At 36.0% G+C, this 23,576-nt stretch overlaps 1 protein-coding gene across 8 annotated transcripts in view; it reads right to left on the reverse strand.

The window, feature by feature from the left end:
* Positions 1-1,070: 1,070 nt before the first annotated feature.
* The window catches only part of LOC106839029 (protein LEG1 homolog), a 41,108-nt gene continuing 18,602 nt past the window's right edge, over positions 1,071-23,576 (reverse strand). For 3 of the 8 annotated variants that reach the window (XM_070496276.1, XM_014853478.3, XM_070496275.1), the window contains 5 exons: positions 10,604-10,690; positions 8,363-8,547; positions 7,740-7,876; positions 3,952-4,190; positions 1,071-1,293 (listed from right to left, as the gene is read on the reverse strand). In XM_070496276.1, coding sequence (XP_070352377.1) covers positions 1,190-1,293; positions 3,952-4,190; positions 7,740-7,876; positions 8,363-8,389 — 507 coding nt within the window. In that variant the 5' untranslated portion in view covers positions 8,390-8,547; positions 10,604-10,690 and the 3' untranslated portion in view covers positions 1,071-1,189. Of the gene's footprint in view, positions 1,294-3,951; positions 4,191-7,739; positions 7,877-8,362; positions 8,548-10,603; positions 10,691-11,937; positions 12,079-23,576 lie in introns of those variants that run through there. The other 5 variants (XM_070496273.1, XM_070496272.1, XM_070496274.1 and 2 more) reach the window with 3 other exon arrangements.

Below are 23,576 nucleotides of genomic sequence, written 5' to 3' on the forward strand. Positions count from 1 at the left end.
CTGTTTGACTGATCTATGCATCTGTTTTTATGACAATACCATACTGTTTTGATTCCCATAGTTTTGTAATATAATTTGAAATCATGAAGTAGGGTGCCTTCAGCTTTGTTCTTCTTTTGCAAGATTGCTTTGGCTATTTGAAATTTTTTGCAATTCCATACATTTTGTCCTTTGCCTCCACTTATTAGTTTTATTTCTTTATGTGGAAAAGTCTCACTTGCATGCAGACATTGATCAACCTGTTATTAGACTTTTGAACAGTGGCTCTTGCTTACTCAAGCCATCTCCTAAGCAACAGTGATAATATAAAAAACGTCACCTCTGTTCATAAGAGACAATTTGGGTTGAGAGGTAGCTAAAGAATACTGAGATCTGTGGGAAATAAATGAATGACACATTACAGGGAAAAGGTACAACTGGTGCCTGGAAACATCAGAAGATACTTAACCTAATGTAATTGTTTTCATTAATGCCATCAGAAAAGAGTTAATGACGGGCCATTTTAGATAAATTTAACTCATGTTTTTAATATGTGCTTTTTCCACAATGGGGCTTCAGTTGTAGCAAAAATTATATAAAAAAGGAAAAGTATAAGTTTGAGTGATTTACATTGGAGGAGCTCAGAAGTTTCCAACTAGATAGTGAAAATTACTTCTCCAAGAGCTCAGACACTAGGGAAACGGCCTCTTTCACTATGCGGATTGACAATGGTGCTCATATCACAAGGTATTTTGAGCTCAGTCCTAGAATACAAAGTACTGTAAAATCTCTATTCCAGGTGCCAAAACTTGTATCTCGTAAGAATAATCTGTTAGAGAAGAATTTGCCTTGCTTACCTGGCAATCGAGGAGTAAGCATTGAAGAAAGTACCCAAACATTAAGTAGTATAACCCGCCTTCGACATAGATATTTGCATATTCATGTGTAACTCAGGCAATCTAAAGGATTAATTAGGCTTCCACCAGAAATGCAGCTAGATTCCAGGGGCACCAAGGGGTGATGATTGGCTGGTAACTTCAAATTTCGTCGGAAAATACAAAGATGCGAAAGGAATAATAGAACCAGAGAAATTTTCACAAAATAGTAATTATAACATTTAATTGCTTTTAATCATGGAATTAAACTGATCAACTACAGCATCAGTTTGTTACTAAGGATTCTTAAATCGATACCAGCATAATTTAAGCTACTAAAGTCTTGGTATTAAGAGTAGCCTCTTAATGAGGAGTCGTCCCCCAGCCCGTCCAATTCCTGATTTCACGACCGTCTTCCAACTTGTTAAAAATGCAACTCCTGTGAAAATAGAAACATTCATATTTCAATTAGTAAAAATACAAATAAATTTAGAAATCTAAAAATATACAAAATAAAGTCAATTAAATTTTCTAATTATGGGATTTGTAATATATTAGTAGCTCTGCCTGACACTTATATTTGTCAAAAAATAAAAGAAAATGCATTGTGTTGGACAGTGTAATGGCATAAATAAAGAGCTATTTACCCTATTTGAGAATTTGAGCTATTAAGAAATTCTCAAATAATGCATTAGCTGCGATAAATTAAGGAATACAAAAAGGTCAACAATGAAGTGTTTGTTATAATTTTCCTTCAATAACCCACGGTTACACTCTTCCTACCCTCACTTACAGTGTTTTGTTTATTGGACTGAATGTTTTTCTGGGAGGAAGGAGACCTGGCTGTTTTCCTACTGATGCTAAAACTGAGTGATGTTTGGCATCTCAGCCTCCCCGGCCTTCGAGTCAGTCTATGAAAAGATGGGTTTGGCTACAGGGGCTACACAGTTCTAATTCTAAAATGCTGAGATTTATATGCATAGTATTCATTAATTCTTTTACATGTTCAAATTTCCAAGGAAAGGAATACTGAATAGTGAAGAAAAACCAAACCCACGAGGACTGAGTTAGACAGCTCCTAGCTCAACTCTGCTTCAGCTGCTTACAAAGTGTATCACCTCAAGCGTGTTATTTAACTGCAGTGTATTCTTTTGCTCAAAAATGAGGACAATGCCCCCCATTTCACACTGTTATTATGGACAGTGAATAAAATTATATGTGAAGGCATTCGGTTTAATATCCATTATTTAATTGATGCTCATAAATGTTATAAAACTACCACTCTCTGCACCCGCTCTTCCTCTTTTATCCAACCATCTCTATTTCTTGTTATATTCTCCATCTTGGTAGCTGACACCACTTTACACTCTTTCAGTATCAACCCAAACCACTGAGAGTTATTATCTCTACCTCCCCCTCCTCAAATGCTATTGCTAAGTCCTGTTGATCTGATGCCTTCACGTCCATTCAGTACTACCCTCTCACGTTGACACCCACTGCTATTGCCATATTAAATTCTTTTTAAGCCTTAGCAAGAATTCCAGATTCAGATTCTTACAATTCACCCTCAATATACACAATCTTCTTAGATTTTTAAGGTGAAAAATCACATCTCGTCCTTGCTTAAAAGCTCCTAGCACTTCTATAGTCAGTTCAAATATGAGAGGACTGTGCAATTTACAGCGACTCCTCCAGCTATTATAGCTACCTAGTCCCATCTTTACTTAAACCTGTCTTCTTCCTCTGCTTTAGGCTCAGGATTTACATGGGGAAGCCCCCCTCTAATATGGCCATGCCCCTATTATAATTATGATCAAAAGTTGGGCACCTGCTCCGAGCTTGGCCAGTTGTGGCACTTGGCTTAGGTACTGGAGTAACAAAAATACCCTATGCTTTTCAACCCAGTATGAAAAACTAACAAGTCAATCATTGCATAATTGCACAGTATGAAAAGGATAATGTAGGAGATTCTACTTGAATATAAAAAGTGATGAGAAAGCAGTCCTTGATATTGACCTAGGTTAGCCAGAGGAATGGTCAAGGGAGTGGTCAGAGGAAATTAGCCTTTAGAGAATTTGAAGGAGGGGCAGGAATTGGTCACTTAAACAATGGGAGAAAGAGGTTTCCAGGCAGCATGACTTGTGCGGGCACAGCAGGAGTTAGGTTGCAAGGCAATGATGTTATGGGGGACAGTGGAGAGTTACACGCCAATAACGAAGGGCCTGATTTTCACAGACTAATAAGTTTGAATCTTAATCCAAAACCTAGAATATCGTTAGAGTAACAATAAAAATTTTAAGAGTAATCATATAAAATATTTATTTTAGAACAGTCCCTACTGCAGTAGCGAGATGATATATTGAGGATAATTTATATAAAATGTGGTTAGATCAACTAAGGGGAGAGTGATGAAAACTAGGTAAGGAATGATAAAGATTTGTCCTCAGAAAGTGCAGATGTTGAGGAGGAAGGGACAGAATTAAGTGTGATAAGGAGGCAAATGGTAAGACTTCATAACTTAGGAGAAATGATGTATGCGGCACATGGTGAGAATTTGATATGCCAAATGTGAAATATCTGCGAGATTTGAAAGGGAGATTTGCCAGTGTTGATGTTCAGCACTGAGGGCATAGCTAGAGATAACAATAATCTTATTGGTGCTAACTCCAACAATGTGCTTTGATGTTTCGTGTGTAAAGAGTGAGAAGAGCAGGAGGCTGAGGACAGGTAGCATCCTGAAAAGCTGAGGAGAAAGGAAAAATCTAGGAAAATTAAATATATATTTTGCCATTTATATGGGGAGTAATTTACACTTCCTCCTGGTTTTGCATAAGCTTTGCCATAGAAGTAAATTTTGAGTATACCTCTATTATTGCACAGACGAAAGTACATTGTGATTACTTATTTATGCATGTAATTTATCTATTAAGACACGAGATCCTAGAAAAGTAATTTTTTATCTATTAATCTAATTATATTCTATATATAAAATACAGTAGGCACTCAATAATTTCTGTTGAAGGACTCATTATATATACATAGATCTTACGACTTTGGTCCATTTAAGCATCATGTATCTTATAGCTCATGGTCATACCTGTGATTTCGTTTGTTTTCGCAAGGAGTCTTACTGTTCTCAAATGTGCCTTTTCCCGTATGCTGAAGTCGCTTGTAAGAACATATTGATCTTGATCTGTGAGTTGCCTATGTGGGAAACCCACTGCAAAATCTACGGAACCTTCAAAGTCTGGGCCATATCTTGTATCCTCACATAATTCTACGGCAAGTGCAAAGTCTATGGTGAAGTCTCTTTCAGTTTCAGAAGAATAAAATAATCTAAAAGAGGGACACATTATTAGCAACATGAGTTAAAAATGTTTCATTTTAAATTCAAATCAAAGTCCAAATGTGTGTTTCCTCCTATATTCCTTAGGGTGATTATGTAATTTATTCAATAGCTAACTCATAAGAACCTACAATCTCAGATTGATATAATTAATCCCCATAGTATCTTCTACATTGTGCCTGGCTAGAGAATCTTTTGAACAGCAACAGAGAAGGCTCAATTTTGAATTAAAATTTTTAAAAATTGTAGCATACCAACCAATCCCTCTTACTTCCATCAGATTTATTCTTTGTGATTTCTCATTGTAATCCACCTGTGTCTACTTCCTATGTCTCCTCTTCTCCTAGCATCAGTTATTTTCCACAAAGGAAGCTCAGGGACTGGGTATAATGAGCCAATATAATGAGTAGAAGGTTATCTAATAGCAATGTCTGAGAATTCTGCAACAAAATACACGGTTGGTTCTGATCTTTATTGTGTATATATACTTAGAATTATTTTTTAAATCATAAGGAATAAGAAATGGATTAAGAATTTTGCGTGGTAACAAAATCACCATTTTGAATTTATATATACCAACAAAACACAGTTGGAAAATTAAGTTGAAATATCAATAACATTAACAATAACACAAAATCATCAAAGATGTAATAATAATTCCAATAAAAGATGTTAAAGAAGTTGACAGAGGAAACTACAAAACATCTTTGCAAAAAAGGCGTCTACATAATTTACAAAATATGGAAAATCTTGCAAGTTTATTAAGTCATCTGGAATTTTTAAATAATTACCACATTTAGCTACTATTATTTAAAAGAATGGATAAAAGTATGAAAAGTAACCACCTCAAGTATAAGAAAGGATATGGAGCAAAGGAATCTATCAATACTGCTGGAATAAGTGCTAATTTGTAGGAAAATCAAACTATTTGGTACTATGTACTAAATTTCAAGCTGTATATCCTTTTGACACAGAAATCTCTTCATCAGAAATTCAGACATAAGCACACTCAAAGACTCATATGAGAATGTTCATAATGTTCATGATGGTATTATTGGTAATAGTCAAGAATTAAAAACATTACACTCATTCTTGTACAGTAGAATGGTTAATTAAACTGACATATATTAATCTGTCATTACACAGATATGAAAAAGACCAAAGTGTTGCTGCAAACAAAACCATGGATGACTGCAACCATTCAAATTTCAATGGAAGAAGCCAAAATGGTTATTGTATTATTCCATTCATTCAAAGCTAAACAAGCAAAAGTAATTGTTGGTGTTAGAATAGTAGCTGCCTTTGGGTTGAAGGGAAAGAGTAGCAACTGAAAGGAGGAAAGTAGTGCCTGGAGTCATGGTTAGCTGCTGTTTCTTGCCCTGGTGGTTGGTAACACACGGAGCATTTATTTTGTGATAACCCATTGACTTGAACGCTCACAATCTGTGTTCTTCTCTGCACCTGTGTTATCAGTAAAAATGTATTATCAATATTTTCTTCTGTTTCTGGCTTAAGAGTTATAGTGATCAAACTAGTCCGTTTTGCATATGGAACTCAGGGATAGAGAACATGGTTGAAGGATGTTGAACAGTAAAATACACACGCTTTCCTCATCTAATCCAATTTCATTCTTAAGGGATTCCTTATTTACAATAATCTCACTATTCCTGTTCTAACTGTAATTCTTATAAGCCAAAATGAGTCGATCTAAAATTGTTCAATTCTCTAAAACAAGTAAGGGTTTTTGGTTTTTGTTTTTTTGTGAGGAAGAGTCGCTCTGAGCTAACATCCATTGCCAATCCTTCTCTTTTTCTTTTCTTTTTTTTTTTCTTGAGGAAGATTAGCCCTGAGCTAACACCTGTGCCAATCCTGTTCTACTTTATATGTGGGATGTCTCCACAGCCTGGTTCATGAGTGGAGTAGGTCCCATCCAGGATCCGGGCCTGTGAACCTGGGCTGCCAAAGTGGAACATGTGGAACTTTAACCCCTCAGCCACAGGGCTGGCCCTTACAAGTAAGGGTTTGGAAAAACTGTAAGTGAGACACTGCTTAAAAGCACTAGGCACAATCCATGGTCCACAGAATCACTCAAAGATTAAACAATTTACCATAAAGAGCAGTACAGATTAATTTATTGATGTTATGGTGAAGATGCTTTTAAAATGAGTTTCGAGCTGCTGGTTAAAACAAAAATGTTAAGGCAGTGGGCATGACATTGCTTAGACAAAAAAATTGTATTGTGTCAACATTTATTATAAGCAGACAACTTTAATGCTAAAAGACAATGGAATAGGCATAGAATGATGAGAACTGGAGAAAAAAGAGTCTGCAGTGGCAAAGAGGAAAGTAGCAAAAGAGAATTTTATGGATGAGTTAGCAGATTTTGCCAAGACCATTCACCTTTGAGTATATATTTTATCCCATCTAAATCAAAATACATCCCACTCAAAAGATCAATATTACATACTTTACAAAGGTAGTTACCAGTGATATTTACAGTTCAGAAGAATTATCTCTCCAGGGTTTTCTGAGGTTCCCATACCTATGTATGGTCATTTAGCAATAACAACACCAAAATTTTTTTGAAGTCTGTTTCAAGAAAAAAATCTCATGTTTAAAGGCTAAACTTAGGTAATCTAAATCTCTACAGCTCACATTCATACTAAGAAATAACTCATGAGAATCAGAAGGTCATTGACAGGGTAACGGGCAGGAGCACAGCAGCTGACAATTGGAGTCAAGGGTGGCCTAGAACCAGGCACAGACAAAAGGCCTAGAAGAGAAACAGGACCGGCACTGGGATTCTGTACTTCTCCTTTTACAGCTTTTATTTTACCAATACCCATGTAAGGCTGATGGATACTTAGCAGGAGACCCCACTGTAGTCATCGTCAACCATTAAAGGAAATTTCCTGTATTTGCCTGGTTTTATGTTTAGCACGAAAATTTCACATCGTTTATCCCACTACATTTTTGTTTGTTAAGAAAGAAAAATGGCCATCTCTTTAGGAAATCCCTTAAGAAGTATTATAGGAATTGGGTGACTGGGTGGACTCCATAGCATTGCCAAATGATGAACAGATACTAAACAACTACTTCAAACCATTTTTGTTTTTTGGGAGTGAGAGGTGGTGTTGTAAGTTGAGAACTCACTCAGAATGTTTTACCACTCTCTTTGCGTAGCCACTTTATATAAACAGCTAGAATCAAAGAACAGAAATTAATTGCATATTGCACTCATTAAAAGAACTTGATTAGACATAAGCAACTAAGTAACTATGAACTGTACTATCAAAGAATGTCATGGAATTTCCCTTTGGAAGGTGTGTCAACAAACAGCCATCTTTTTCTCTATACCTTCATTGATGGATCAGAAGACACTTAGATGAATTGCAAATAAAATTGGAAAAAGTCTTTTCTAAGAAATTCTGGAAAATATGAGAAATGAATATTTGACACAACAAAAACTTATACATTATGTTTTACAATGTCAGGCAGAAACGAAGAGTTAATCGTATCACACAGAGCAATTGTCTTACATGTCACTGAACTTGGGTGTTGCGGCATCAAAAGATGCTCGATGCATCCTCCACACGTAAACGATGGCTGTGTCCTCATCTGTGTCATACTTAGGAATATCTCCAATAGTTAAAACTTTCTTCCTGGACTCCAAATACTACAGAATAGATAAGATCTATGTGAATAGAAGATTTCAAAGTAAAATTAAAATAAGTTTAATCATCAATGTCATGAATTCCTGAAATAGAATACTGTGAAATACTCAATTAGTTATCTAGAAGTAGGTTTATTTTTGAAATAAATTTTAACACTTGAAGATGTCATTTACTTTTACTTATTTTCTTTACAAACAAATTTTTCCAATTTATTTGCATAGACAAACATAATTTGGTAATTGTTACAGAAATTCCACTGAAAAAGCTTTCTTATAGATAAAATTATACTAATTTGCTATTAATTATGCATTTAGATCATTTCAGGATAGGAATAGGAAGAATTCCAGAAGGGCCAGGCAAAACTTTGCACTTATAGTTTCATACGCATGTAAATAGGAAGTTTATCTATTTTTACATCATGAATCTGATAGCAGAGCTTCAGTGTCTTCATTCATCCACTCAGAAAGGGAATAGTCATACTCTTTTACCTGATAAAACACGTTGGCTGCATCCATAATTTGTGGGTTTGAGGCATAGCATTCCGCAATTGAATAACAGAAGTTAGGCCTGTGTTCCTCTCAAGATACAAATTCTACCTCATGTGGTAAATTCTTCAAAAACCCAGATTCAATTGCAGCAAGGAAAGGTATAACAGTCACATAGAAATTAATGCCTGTAATGTAACAGAAGAAAGCTGTGTGGAACCATTAACTGTATATTCATAAATGGAGTTAGCAAAATGCCTCAGGCTCAGCCTATGTAATTTAGCCAGTTTAGCCCCCAAAACATTCTGTTCAATTTGTTGGCTCAGGAAATGAACAGGACTAGGACAACTTGGGGTCAATCACACTCAGGGAATTTCCCACACCAGGGGCACACTTTGGATGCAGATACTTGCCATGAATCTGCCTAATTCAAGCAAATCCCAAAGTATCCAGCTCTATGTTTATTTACTCCTCAAATAGGAAGTATATAACAAGGTTTGACTGACAAACACATTTGCCTCAGTTTGGGTATATATGTCGATGATGCTCAAAATATGTTACTTGTGGAGATTCTGCCTAAATCAATGAAGACATTTCAATTAACTATCTTGTCCTATCCTCTCAGTTTTTTAAAGGATTTCTGACTCTCTTTCCAATCAACATTTCCTCAGTTTTCTGTTTGATATTGTTCTTCTGGTTCTTGACACGAATTCATTTCAACCAAGTACTACTGGAGTATTGGTGCATATTCTGTCTTTGGACTGGTTATCTACTTCTTGATTCCAGTGTTCATCTTGTCTACCAGGATTCTAGTAGCTCTCAGGCCTGGGTTACTCCCAGCACCACTCCTCAGCCTGGCTTTGGAGTCAGAGGCACGATTCAACACTTCTTGTTAATGAGACATCCTCCCATGTTCCTGCTTGACAACCAGAGGACTATTTTGATTGTTAATCTAACTGTCAAGGAGAAGCCAAGATAACTAGTACTACAAAACATAAGGGAGAAAATACAAATAATAGACAGAAATCTCCAAGAATGTTCTTCTGTCCTTTAGATGACGTCATCTTCTCACGATTTGAAACTTTGTAAACTAGGTGACCTCATTGGTCTTGTTTCTGCTTTTCACCTGAACCCTGAAAATTGAATGGATGGCTACCAATATAAAGTTTACATTGGTCTGTCTATGCTGGGCTTAAAAGACTTTGTTCATTACCAAATATGACCTTTATTTGAAATGTGCATTTACAAGATTCACTTTTTCAAAATTTTGTCACTAGTGAATTTATATTTCTGAATAAATCATTGAGAAGCAGCAGATATATTAGATGGATGCTACAGTGGCATTGGTCTTTAAGGCCTCAAATAAGTCTTACATTTGGAAATGAAAACTCATTATCATGCTTTTTACAGATTAGGGGTTAAGAAGGCAAACCAGCACAGTGATCAATAAAACGAATTTTAAAGGTAGAAAGATGAGTGTTAAGAATCGATTACTAGCTTTGTGAAAGGAGAAAAATCTCTCCACCTCTGTTTGACTCTCTTTATTACAAGGGTATTAATATAAATATGGAAAGGATTGAATTAAACTATGCCTCTAAGGGCTTAAGTCAGGTGCTGGGATGTAGCAGGGAGGAGTAAATAGTACCTAGTTTGAGTAGCGGCTGGGAACATGTGGAATAAGCAACAGAAAGACTGCAACACTGGATACCTTAAAGAGTCATCTTCTTCTTTAGTGTCTATCTAAAATTAATAATCTGGTGTACACCATAATTTAGAAATGTCTGTAGTAAGAGGTTATCTTTCTCCTTTGGTTACTTTATTGTGTTTTATTTTTTCTGTGGAAGATTAGCCCTCAGCTAACATCTGTTGCCAATTTCACCTCCTTTTTTTTGCTTGAGGAAGATTAGCCCTGAGTTAACATCTGTGCCAATCTTCCTCTACTTTGTATGCAGATTCCACCACAGCGTGGCTGATAAGTGGTGTAGGTCAGCACCAGGGATACGAACCCACGAATCTGGGCTGCAGAAGCGGAGCACACTGACCTTGACACTAGGCCACAGGACTGTCCCCTCAGATGGCTTTTTAACTTTCTAACTCCCCAGGGAAATTGCATAGAAAATTGTATAAATTTACAATGGCAATACCAGGACTTACCCCAAATTATCCTACCCTGTATAAAAACAGAATGAGTATGCCTCACAACCACAGATCAAAAAAGAAGCATGAGGCAAATCGAACACTTACCTCCCCAGCCACTGTTGATGGATATGCAGCCAGGGGCATCAGCCTCATAAGCACAGACTGAAATATTGAGGGGTTCTGAAAATCAATCTGCAGAGTAAACAGAGCAGGCAAAATAAGAAAAAGTCTCAGATATAATTTTAAACTTTTAATAAAAAGTCATGAAAAAGACACATATGCTCCCCTTCAAAATATTCCTGTTAATGATATGGTCCGTTCATAGCATTTCATTTGCTGTCACACACTTTAAGAGCTGGAAGCTTCTCAGAGATGGCAGTATGTAAAGACCCCTTCTTGACTGAGCTGGAGAAGCAGAGTGTCTCTTTACAGGCAGCCTCTCTTGGTCACTTGATTCATCCTCAACAAACCAAGAGCCGCTTGTCATAATTCAAATGTGCAAGCAGTCTTGGTCTATACCAGGGTACCGTATTCTAATGTTGTTTCACTCTTTGCTCAGTCTGAGTTTTTTGGAAGTCGAATCACTTCCAAAGACAATTTGGAAAAGAATTTCATGAAAATGGAAAGCTGGTTCAGTTAGGAAACATTGGGAATAAGAAAATTGGTACAGAGACTAGAAAGAGTAAAAGCCAGATGGAGAAATTCACCTAAACACAGGAAGAAAATAGAAGAGATTTCAGAAGCCCAGAGCTCCAAACTGAAGCCTCACATCTCTCCTTCATCTCTCTACAATCCTTGTTTCAGCACAAGTCTAGTTACTAGACCAGCTCCTCTCTGTTTTCATTCCTTTCTTCTTCCTGTATTTAACAAGTAACGGAAAGAAGACTGTGTATTGAGAGCCCTATCTTAGGCACACATTCCATTAATATTATGTGAGGAAACCCCAGGCTTTTAAGGTAAAGTAATTTCCGTCCCTTACTTTATATTAAACATTACCCAAAAGAAGCTTTGGCCACGTTTCCTATAATCATCTCATCATATGAAACAAAGGCATTTATAGTACCACATTTCTCTGAGAAGATTGTCAGACTGTAAGACGAAAATATTTCAAAAATTGAAAATTTTGGGTGTAGAGGGAGACATGTCTCCTCTAAGCATCATGATTGGCAGCTCACAGCGATATATTTTAAAACTGCATTGTTTTTTAACCAGAAATTCTAAAGTTGTAAAAAATGATATGCCAAATAATTTTACCAACCTACAGGATTCTTTGGTTGGGTCATAAGAAAGTTTGAATACTGTCAGATAAATGATTGTGTCAACTATACACTCCATGAGCATTCAGACAGTATCAGTTAAACATATCAGTTATAATAACAGTGTCAATAAAGAAGAAAGAGAAAAGCAACCTTCCTTGGAAAGCATTAAAATGTACATACCCATCTTATATAACTTTCTATAAAATATGGGGTGTATCCACAGCACATTGCCTCTATTGTTTTCTCCAAACCAAGCAAAGTATTTGTTTGACTCTCTTATGAGAATCTTTAACATTTGCAGTCGATCCAGGTAGTTCCAGCCATCAATGATGGTTTTGTTATTTTGTACTGGATATTCTGCTATGTCCCCACTAATCTGGTCCCAGAAAGGAAGGTAATTGTTGTCTTCTTCTGTGGCTGACCCTGGATTTTGGGCCAATCCTACAGAAAAGAAGCTCAGGAAAAGAAAAGTAGGGATCACCAAAGAAGACCACATCTTCACTGCCCATTGTTCTTAAGCCTAGATCGAAACTGTGATGAATATTATAGCAGACGGAAATCAAACATTCCTTTTGCCAGTTGGAGAATGAATCTCTGAGCAAGTAACATACTGACCAATGAAAATCTGCATAAGTGATGAGTAAAGAAACGGGCATCTGCCAATATGGATTTAGAAGTTAAAATTATTAAAAGATATTGTAAAATGCTTCAAGCAAGTCATTTGCATGGATAATGGAGTGCAGATAGTCATTTATTTTCTGTAGTTTAAATTAACCAAACATTATCAGTATTTCTATACCAGTTTTAAATTTAATCCAAATAAATATTTTCATTCTTCTTTAAAAGTTCTCCCAAATGACACTAAAAAAAAGTAAAAAGGAAAGAAAAGGAAAGCAAGAGAGGAACAAAAAATGAGAGGTGTGCAGGGGAGGTTCCAAGATGGTGGCATAGGAAAAGGCTGAACAGACATCCTCCCACAAACACCCAAAATTGACACCTAAATATAAGGCAATTCCTCCTGAGGGCTGACCGAACAGCTCTGCACTTAGAGGGACCACATAGAAATGGGTAGGAGAGATGGTGACAGGTTATTAACAGGAACTTAACTCTGGGTGCAGTGACCTTCTGCAGAGAGGGATAGTGTGGAGGGGCCCATGTCCAGGCTTGCCTGCCCAGGGAGCAGCAAACAACATGGTGGTTTAAAGGGCACCAAGACTATATGGGAAGGAAATCCATTTACTAACCCTAAAGAAACAGTCAAAGGAGCTGGGAACTGCTGGGACTATCTCTGGGGAGAGAAAAGCTTGAGGGGGGAGCATAGCCCAGATGCTGCAGACATGCTAAGGCCACCCCAGGAAGCCACCAGGAGAAGACGGACCGAGAACATCACTCCTGGCACCCAGCTCTAGCTCCAGCTGCCTTTCGAGGGCAATCCCAGGAACAGAGCAGCCTGGAATTTTCCAGCTGGTGTCCCACTCCAGTACCAGCTGTCCTGCCAAAGCCAACCAGTCTGTGCAGTCTACACAGGGGATGCTCCTGCACAAGGCTGCTCTTTCAAGAACAGGAGAGGGAAGTATTTCACCTACTTCATAGAAACAAACACAGAATGTCAAACAAAATGAGACAAAGGATATGTTTCAAATGAAAGAAAAAGTACAGCCCCAGAAAAAATCCTAATGAAACAGAGATAAGTAATTTACCTGTTAAAGTGTTCAAAGTAATGTTCCTTAAAATGTTCACCAAACTCAGGAGAACAATGGAGGGACACAGCGAGAACTTCAACAAAGAATTAGAAAATGTAAGAAAGAAACAATTAGAGCTGAAGAATGCAAGAACTGAAATGAAAATACACTAAAAGGAATTAATAGCAGATTAGATGATGTAGAAGAACAGATCTGTCATCTGAAGAAAAAATATTGGAAATTATCCAATAAGCACAGCCATGAGAAAAAGAATTTTAAAAAATAAGAACAGCTTAAGGGAACTCTGAGAGAACATCAAACATACTAACATTCCCATTATAGGTGTTCCAGAAGGAGAAGAGAGAGAGAAAGGAGCAGAAAATGTATTTGAAGAAATAATCACTAAAAATTTCCATAACCTGGGTAAGAAAACAGACATCCAGGTCCAGGAAGCACAGACAGTCCCAAACAGGATGAACCTGAAGAGATCCAGACCAAGATATAATTAAAATGGCAAAAGTTAAATATAAAGAGAGAATCTTAAAGGTGGCAAGAAAAAAACAAAAAGGCAGATACAAGAGGAGCCCCCATAAGACTCTAAGCTGTTTTCAGCCAAAATTGCAAGATGGGAGGGAGTGGTCTGATTATTTAAAGTGCTGAAATATTCCCTTTATTATTTAAAGGGAAAGACTTACAACCAAGAATACTCTACCTGACAAAGTTATCCTTCAGAATTGAAGGATAGATAAAGAGTTACCCAGACAAGCAACAACTGAAGGAGTTCAGTACCACTAAGCCAGCCTTACAAAAATGTTAGTCTTCTTTAAGAAGAAAAGAACAGGCCATAACTAGAAATAAGGAAGCATATGAAAGAAAAAATTACACTGGTAAAGGCAAATATTTAGTACCAGCAATGGATAAGCCTCTTTAAAAGCTAGCATGAAGGTTAAAAGAAAAAGGTAGTAAAATTAAGTATAATTACAATAATTTGTTAAGGAATGCAGAAAATAAAAATATGTAAAACATGATGTCAAAAGCAAAAAACATGGTAAGGGGCAGTAAAATGTTGTGCGTTTAGAATGTGTTTGTAATTAAGCAAGTGTACCTTAAAATAGACTGCTATATATATATAAAGGTTGGTATATATACATAACTTGTTATACATGAACCCTATGGTAGCCACAAACCAAAAACTTACAATAGATACACAAAAAATGTAGAGAAAGGAAGGCAAATAGAATGCTAAATAAAACAACTAAATGATAAGAAAAGAGACCAGGATAAGGAGAATGGAACAGAGGAAAACTATGAAAAACAACTGACAAAAATGGAATAAGGACACATCTGTCTAACATTACTTTATATAAATGGACTAAATGTTCCAATCATAAGACATAGGGTGGCTGAATAAAAAAATGAGACCCATCTGTCTGCTGCCTACAAGGGACTCACTTTACATCTAAAGACACACACAGGCTGAAGCTTAGGGTGAAAAAAGATATTCCATGCAAATGGGAACAAAAAGAAAGCTGGAGTAGCAATACTGAGAGCACACAAAATAAACCTTAAAACAAAGACTGTAACAAAAGACAAAGAAGGACATTACATAATTTTAAAGGGATCAATCCAAGAAGAGGATATAACATTCATAAATATTTATGAACCTGACATAGGAGCACCAAAATATACAAAGCAAATATTAACAGACTAAAGGGAGAAACTGATAACAATACAACAATACTAGGGGACTTTAATATCACGCTTACATCAATGGGTATCTCATCCGGACAAAAAAAAAAAAAACGGGGAAACAATGGCCTTCAACAACACGTTAGACCAGAAGAACTTAATAGCTATATACAGAGCATGTCATTCAAAAACTGCACAATACACATTCTTTTCAAGTGGACAGGGAACATTCTCCAGTATAGATTACGCGTTAGACCACAAAACAAGTCTCAATAAATTTAAGAAGATTGAAATCATCTCTAGCATGTTTTCTCACCACAATGGTGCAAAACCAGAAACCAACTACAAGAAGAAAGCTGAAGAAGTCATAATATGTGGAGACTAAACAACATGTTACTGATCAAAAATTGGATCAACAAAGAAATCACAGAAGAAATTAAAAATTACCTGGAGAAAAATGAAAATGAAAATGTGACATAAAATGTATGGGATGCCTCTAAAGTGGTACTAAGATGGAAGTCTACAGCAATACAGGCTGATCTCAAGAAAAAGAATAAACTCAATAACACAATCTAACGTTACATCTAAAGAAACTATAAAAAGAAGAACAAACGAATCTCAAAGTCAGTAGAAAGAAGGAAATTCTAAAAATCAGAGCCAAAGTAAATGAAATAGAGACTAGAAAGACAAGAGAAAAGATCAATGAGACTATGAGCTGGTTCTTTGAGAAAAGAAACAAAATTGACAATCCTTTAGCTAGACTAACTAAGAAAAAAAAAGCAGGTTTTGATAAAATCAGAAAGGAAAGAGTAGACATTACAATGGATACACAGAAATACAAAAGGTTTATAAGAGAATATTATGAAAAGGTATACACCAACAAATTGGATAACCTATAAGAAATGGATAAATTCTTAGAATCATACAATCTTCCAAAAAGAATCAAGATGCCATAGACAATCTAAACAATCTGATCACTACTAATGAGATTCAAACAGTAATCAAAAAGCTCCCAAGAAACAAAAGTCCGGGACCAGACAACTTCTCAGGTAAATTCTACCAAACATTCAAGAGTGTAATGCTTCTCATTCTTAAACTCTTCCAAAAAATTGAAAAAGAGAGCATATTTTCTAACTCATTTTACAAGGCCAACATTACCCTGATAAACCAGACAAGGACAACACAAAAGAGAAAATTACAGATGAATATCACCAATCAACAATGTTGCAAAAATCTTGAACAAAATATTAGCAAACTGAATACAAATTACATTAAAAGGAATATACAGCATGATTAAGTGGGATTTATTTCAGGGATGCAAGAATGGTTGACTATCCACAAATCAATCAATATGATACACCACATTTACTAAATGAAGAATAAAAATCATATGATCATTTCAATATATGAAGAGAAAGCATTTGACAAGATTTACAGCAATTTATGATAAAAAATCTAAATAAAACAAGTATAGAACTATCTCAAAATAGTAAAGGCCATATACAACAAACCCACAGCTAAAATCGCACTCAATGTGAAAAAGTGAAGCCTGTCCCTCTAAAACAGGAACAAGACAAGGATGCTCACTCTCCCCACTCTTGGTCAACACAGTATTAGAAGTCCTAGCCAGAGCAATTAGGCAAGAAAAAGAAAACTACAGAAAAAAACACTTGTTATACCTGCAATCTAGATGTTCAATGGGTGAAACAAGATATAGAGAATTTTTAAAGTTGAAAAATTAAATTCTAAAGATGAAAACTACAATGTATTAAGTGAAAAATGAATAAAACAGAATGGACAGAAGATCAGAAACAGCAGAAAAAAAGGTGAATGAATTTGAAGACATAGCAATAGAAACCATTCAAAGGAAACACAGACAGAAAAGAACATTTTAAAAAGTGAAAAGACTATTACTTACCTGGAACACAACTTCAAGTAATTTTATATGGATGTGTTGGAGTCCCTAACAAAGTGGAGACAGTATTTGGAGAAATAATGATTGACACATTTCTAAGTTTTATTGAAAATAGAAAACTGCAGATCCAAAACTCAAAAAACCAAAAAACAAGAAATACCAAGGCATATCATAATCAAATTACAAATATCAAAATCAATCATAAAGAGAAAATGTTAAAATTGGCCACAGCTAAGGAGTCACTGGAAACAAGACAAGCAAGGAAACAATGGAGAAACATCTTTAACTCACTTAAAAGAAAAAAAACATAGACATCCATATACACCAAAAGCGTTTCTCAGAAATGAAAGCTAAAAGAAGACATTTTCAAGCAAATAAAAACTGAAAGAATATATCAAAACAAGATTTTAACTGCAAGAAATATTAATGGACATTTTTCAAGAAGAAAAATGCTACCAGACGGAAGACTGCAAGACATGGTAACTACATGTATCAATATCTAAGATCCTTTTAAACAAAGTTATTTAAATCTCTTTCAAAGATAACTGACTGATCAATGGATAGAATAATAACATAGTGTGGGTTTTAAAACATGTAAACGTAAAAGTATAAAATCAATAATATAGGGGAAGAAATAGAATTATAGCATATCTAGCATCCAATTACAGATAATGATGCAAAGAGGAAGGAGACAAGAATGCCCACTTTCCCATTTCTTTTTACGTAGTACTGAATGTGCTGGCAAAACTAATTAGGCAAGAAAAAAATAAAAGACTCTGTTCACTGATGGCATGTTCTTTTTTTTAAAGATGGACACCTGAGCTAACATCTGTTGCCAATGTATATTCTAGCTGTGAGTACCTCTGGTTGTGCTATGTGGGATGCCACTTCAGAATGGCCTGATGAGCAGTGCCATGTCCGTACCCAGGGCCTGAACTGGCAAAAGCCTGGGCCACTGAAGCAGAGCGTGCAAACTTAACCACTCAGCCATGCGGCCGGCCCCTGAAGGCAGGTTCCTACATGAAGAAAATATATTTCACAATATAGTTGATAGAACTAATGAAAAAATTCAGCACAGTTGAAGGATATAAAACCAAAACACAAAAACCAATGGTGTTTCTATATGCTAACAATGAATAATCTAAGAAATTAAGAAAATAATTCTCTTAGAATAGTATCAAAAAGAAGAAAATACTTAGGAATAAACTTAACCAAGGAGCCAAAAGACTAGCACACTGAAAACTGCAAAATATGGCTGAAAGAAACTGAAGAAAACACAAATAAATGGAAAGACACCCCATGTTCAGGGATGGGAAGACTTACTATTGCTAAGATGTCAACACTACTAAAAGTGATCTACAGGTTTAATGCAATCCCCATCAAAATCTCAATGGTGTTTATTGCAGAAATGGAAAAATCCATCCTGAAATTGGTATGGAGACAATCCCGGAAAAAAAGAACATACTTAGAGGTCTTATGCCTCCTGATTTCAAAACTTAGTACAAAACTACAGTAAGCAAAAGCTTACAATACTAGTATAAAAGCTGATGTATGGACCAATGAAAGGGAATAGAGAGCCCATAAACGATCTTCAACAAGGATGCTAAGACCATTTAATAGGGAAAGGACAGTCTTTTCAAAAATCAGTGCATGGAAAACTGTATATCCACAGGCAAAAACAATGAAGATGGATACTTACCTTACACCATACATAAAAATTCACTCAAAATGGAGGAAAGAACTACAAGTAAGAGCTGAAACTATGAAACTCTTGAAAGAAAACATTTGGTAAAAGCTTCATGACATTGAATTTGGCAGTGATTTCTTGGCTATATGAGCTGTTTTTATTCATAGCACTTCTGACACATTTGGTCAACAAAAAAAGACTTGCATCCCTTTTATCACTCAAGAAATTCCAAGAATTTTAGGAGTTCTATGCCAGGAACCAGGGACAAAGATCAAATATCTTTCTATGACATCCAAGTATGACATCAAAAAATGTAGACCCATAGAAAATACTTAAAAGATTCAAATCAAACTCATAGAGAGAAAACCACAACATATGAAATGAAAAACGTACCACCAATTAGATGAACAATTTGTGAGATAAACAACCAATTATATGGTGCTGAGAGAAACATTAGTAAACTTGACCATATAACAAAAAAACTGCTTCAAAGAAACACAGTGGAAAAAAGAATAAAACAATGAAAAGGACGTCAGTGAGCCTGGGACAACTCCACTTGTCCTAACATACTTGCAATTGTTGTCCCAAAAGAAAGGAAAGTCAGAAAATTATTTGAAGAAATAATGACTGAAAATTTTCCAACTGTGGTGAAGAATATATCCCATAGATCAAACTAGCTGAATGTATTTCTTACACAATAAACAGGAAGGAAACTACACCAAGGCATATCATAACGAAATTGCTCAAAACCTTCAATTAAGATAAAATTTTAATAGTAGAGAGATTAAAAAGACATTACATACAGAAAAACAAAGATAAGCTGATTTCCCCTCAAAAAAATGCACACAATAAAACAGTGAAACACCTTTAAAATAATAAATATGTACATACATAAATAGTAACCTAGAAATCCATGACCAGTAAAAATATCTTACAAAGGAGAGATAAAATTGAGAATGTTTCAGACATTCCCAAGCTGGAAGAATTCATCACTATCAGATCCATAGTACCAAAAATGTTAAGAATGTCCTTTAGGCAAAAGGAATAAGAACGCAGATGGAAATATGGATCTGCAGAAAGGAGAGAAGAGCACTATAAATGGCAGTTGAATGGATGAATATATTTTTTTCTTATAATGTAAAAGCCTCTACAAATAATTGACTATTTGAACAAAAAGGATAACAATGTATCCTGAGGTTTAGAAGTCATGTGTAAGTTCAATACATGCCTAGAAGAAAAAATGGATGCATAGTATTTAAGATACTTATACTATACATTTCGTGATATAAAAATCATTTGAAGGTTGACAGTGATAAATTAATAATGTACTATAAACCCTAAAACAACCACCAAAAATTCCAAACCCAGAACTATACATAATAATATATGTGTTCATTGATTGTAAGATGATATTAACTAAAATGTCAATCTTCCCAAATTTGATACATACATTCATTACAGTCCAAAGCAACATACAAGCAAGTTTCTTGTAAACATGGACGAGTGGGTTCCAAGAATTATATGGAAAGACGAAGGAACCCAGATAGTCAAATCGGAACAAGAAGAATAAAGTTTGAGGACTACTCAGTGTCAAGACTATCAAACTAAACTAATCAAGACAGTGTTGTATTGATTAAAGAACAGGTCAATGGAACAAAATAGAGAGTCTGGAAAGAGATCCACACAAATGTTGTCGACTTATTTTTGACAAAGTTGCAAAGGCAGTTGAGTGGAGTATTTTCAGCAAATTGTGCTGGAATAAATGGATGTCTGTATGCAAACATACACATCCTGACATATACTTCGCACCTTATGCAAAAATTAGCTCAACATGGATCATAGCCCTACATGTACATTCAAACAAATAAAACTTCTGGAAGAAAACATAGAAAAATATTCCCATGATCTTGAGTTTAGTGATGAATTTTGAGATACAACACCACAAGCACAAACTCAAAACAAAAAAAACATACATATACATAAATTGAGTTTTCCAAAATGAAACATCTTACTCTCATCAAAGACGAACTGTCATCAAAGACAGTTACTACAGCAAAAGACAAGCCACATTGTCAAAATACATTGGAAAGAATGTATTTGCAAATCATATATCTGCTGCAGGTCTCATATCTAAAATATATAAAGAACACTTAAAACTCGAGAATAAGAAAACAATACAGCAAACTAAAAATGTGTAAAAGATCTGAACAGACACTTCACCAAAGATACATGGGTAACAAATAAGCACACGAAAAGATGGTCAACATCACTGTCAACAGGAAAACGTAAATTGAAAGCACAATGAAACACCAATACACATCCATTAGAATCACTAATATTAAGGGGAAAAAACTGACAGTAATAAATTTGGGCCAGAATGAAGACTGACAGAAACTCTCCTTCATTGCTAGTGGAAATGCAAAACAGCACAGTTTTATTTGCCAATAGTTTATCTGTTTCTTATAGTTTAACACAGACTTACTATATGACCGACCCGGCAATTTTAGATATTTACCCATGTGATTTGAAAACACCTTACTTTGAAAAAACCTGTACATCAATGGCAACTTTAATGCCAAAAATGGAAAACAATCCAGAAGCTGTTTAAAACGATGTGAGACTATATGAATAAATTCTGACCGATATGATATGACTGCATGGTTTGTCTGCACTTCTCTAAGGGTAGCTTCCTGAAAAGGAGGAGTTTTCCCTTATGGATCCATCCTTCTTCCTGCTGGCTAGAGGGGGAATGTGGAGGTGTGTTTTCTTGATTCATAGTGTTAAGAAAATATCCTACTGATAACAGAAGACTAGGAAACAATAAGTTTAGATCCCTAAAACTGTGAAGCCACCACTCCATCCCTGGTGGGCCTACTTCTAAACTTTTATTTGAACACAAAAATAATCCTACCTTGTTTAAAGCACAGATATTTAGGATTTCTGTTACATGAAGATAAATCTAAAGCTAACTACTAAAGGATTTTTTCCCAAAGCATGTGTAACAAATGACAGAATCCAACCTATGTGATATTGGCTTTGTGTGATTATTTGTGGGTAAGTGGGAAATATTCAGATATTTCAGTCTGGAGAGTTGGAAACCCTAGAGAGAAATTGGCTGAAGACAGAAGACAGTAAGGGAGGGTCTAGAATCTTTAGGCTTGAAAACTATGCCTAGATGAAGACTTTGGCTGCAGTCACTCTCATGAAAATGACACCAGCAGCTAGAAGACTAAAATGTGTCTAAGTTTTAAGAGATTGTATTAAGAGATCGCAAGCGTGATCTGCAGCATCTGTGACTGTACAACCCCTGGGTCCTTAGTTCTGCACTACCTGGAGGAGACAGACTGCCTAAGATCTGTTGCGTGCATATGGTCATAGCCTCCGATTTCAACTTCAGTGGCCATGAAGGATTATGGACGAGGGAGAGCCACCAAGAAAAGAAAGTCAGGTGCCTCAGAGGCCAAGGGATAATGGACAAAGGAGCTCCTCTCAGAGGGCAATACCAAGCAACACTGTGCTTGGCCTGAGTATATGCCATGAGGGTTGAATAACAGCTACAGAGAACTGACTACTGGGTTTCCCATTCTTTCCTTTTCTGGATGGAAGTTTTATTATAGTTATGCTATTGCATTTATATATAGTCCTATAAGTGTGTTAGGTATTTGCTAAGGAGAAAATAGGTCCCTTTGTTTAAAATTAATCAATCAATGAGGAGGCTCATCTGAATCAGATGGGAAAGACCATCCATCACCCAAAGATTGTCAACACTGACTAACAGGAAGTGGAGGGGCCTTGAGGTTTCTTCTTAGGGGCAGAAGGAGTGAGAACTTTATAGTTGTAGAACAAGGGTGATGGCAAAGGTTTGAGTAGCCAAAGAGCGCCCTGTGGCAAAGACTGTAGACATCCGACGTGTCCATTTTTCCCTTATCTCTTGACAATACAGCTCCTACACTTTTATCTAGATATGTCCTCCCCTAAGACAACCTACATCATCCTGAAAAAAAGACTCCCTTCTTCCAAGAAACTTTTTAGTGGTGTGGCCCTGTAACAAAGTTCTGACCAGTGGGAAGGAAGCAGAAATGATGTGTAAATCTCAAAACTTGCTAATCGCTGATTTAAGGGTCTCTTCTTCCTTGAGGCTACTTGGTTTGCTCATGTGGTAAAAAGTCATCTTGAATCATGTGGATGAGGCCTAGACCTAAAGTGTGCAGAGAATGAAGAGAGAAAGAGCCAGAGTGCCTGACACTGTGGAAAACTTCTAGCTTTTTATTTTATTGAAAGGCAATCAAATTAGAGCTCAACTGCACTCAAAGAAACAAACAAAAAAATACTGACCATCTAGGTACAGAAGCTGGAATCCATAACCAGTTTTTTCTGATTATGAATTTTACACAGTTTACACTAAACCCCACTAGGGGAAAACTCTGATGGGGATTGGCTGATAAAAGTTTATAGAAAAATATTGACTGTGCTAAGTTTTTCTGCTTCAGTACTTACTATGAAGCTAGTTTTAATATGTTTATATTGTATTCAACACCACTCAAAATCCTTCATTTTATCATGAATTTTTTTTTTTTTTTGAGGAAGATTAGCCCTTGGCTAACACCGGCCGCCAAGCCTCCTCTTTTGCTGAGGGAGATTGGCCCTGAGCTAACATCTATGCCCATCATCCTCCTTTTTATACGTGGGACACCTACCACAGCATGGCTTGACAAGCTGTCCACAGGTCCCCAACCAGGATTCAAACCAGCGTACCCCTGGCTGCCGAAGCAGAACGTCAAACTTAACGGTTGCTCTACAAGGCCAGCCCCTTATCCTGAAATATTTTGAGTTTTATCATTATATA

The sequence above is a fragment of the Equus asinus genome, chromosome 24, assembly GCF_041296235.1.
Source record: "Equus asinus isolate D_3611 breed Donkey chromosome 24, EquAss-T2T_v2, whole genome shotgun sequence".
NCBI classification, from domain to species: domain Eukaryota; kingdom Metazoa; phylum Chordata; class Mammalia; order Perissodactyla; family Equidae; genus Equus; species Equus asinus.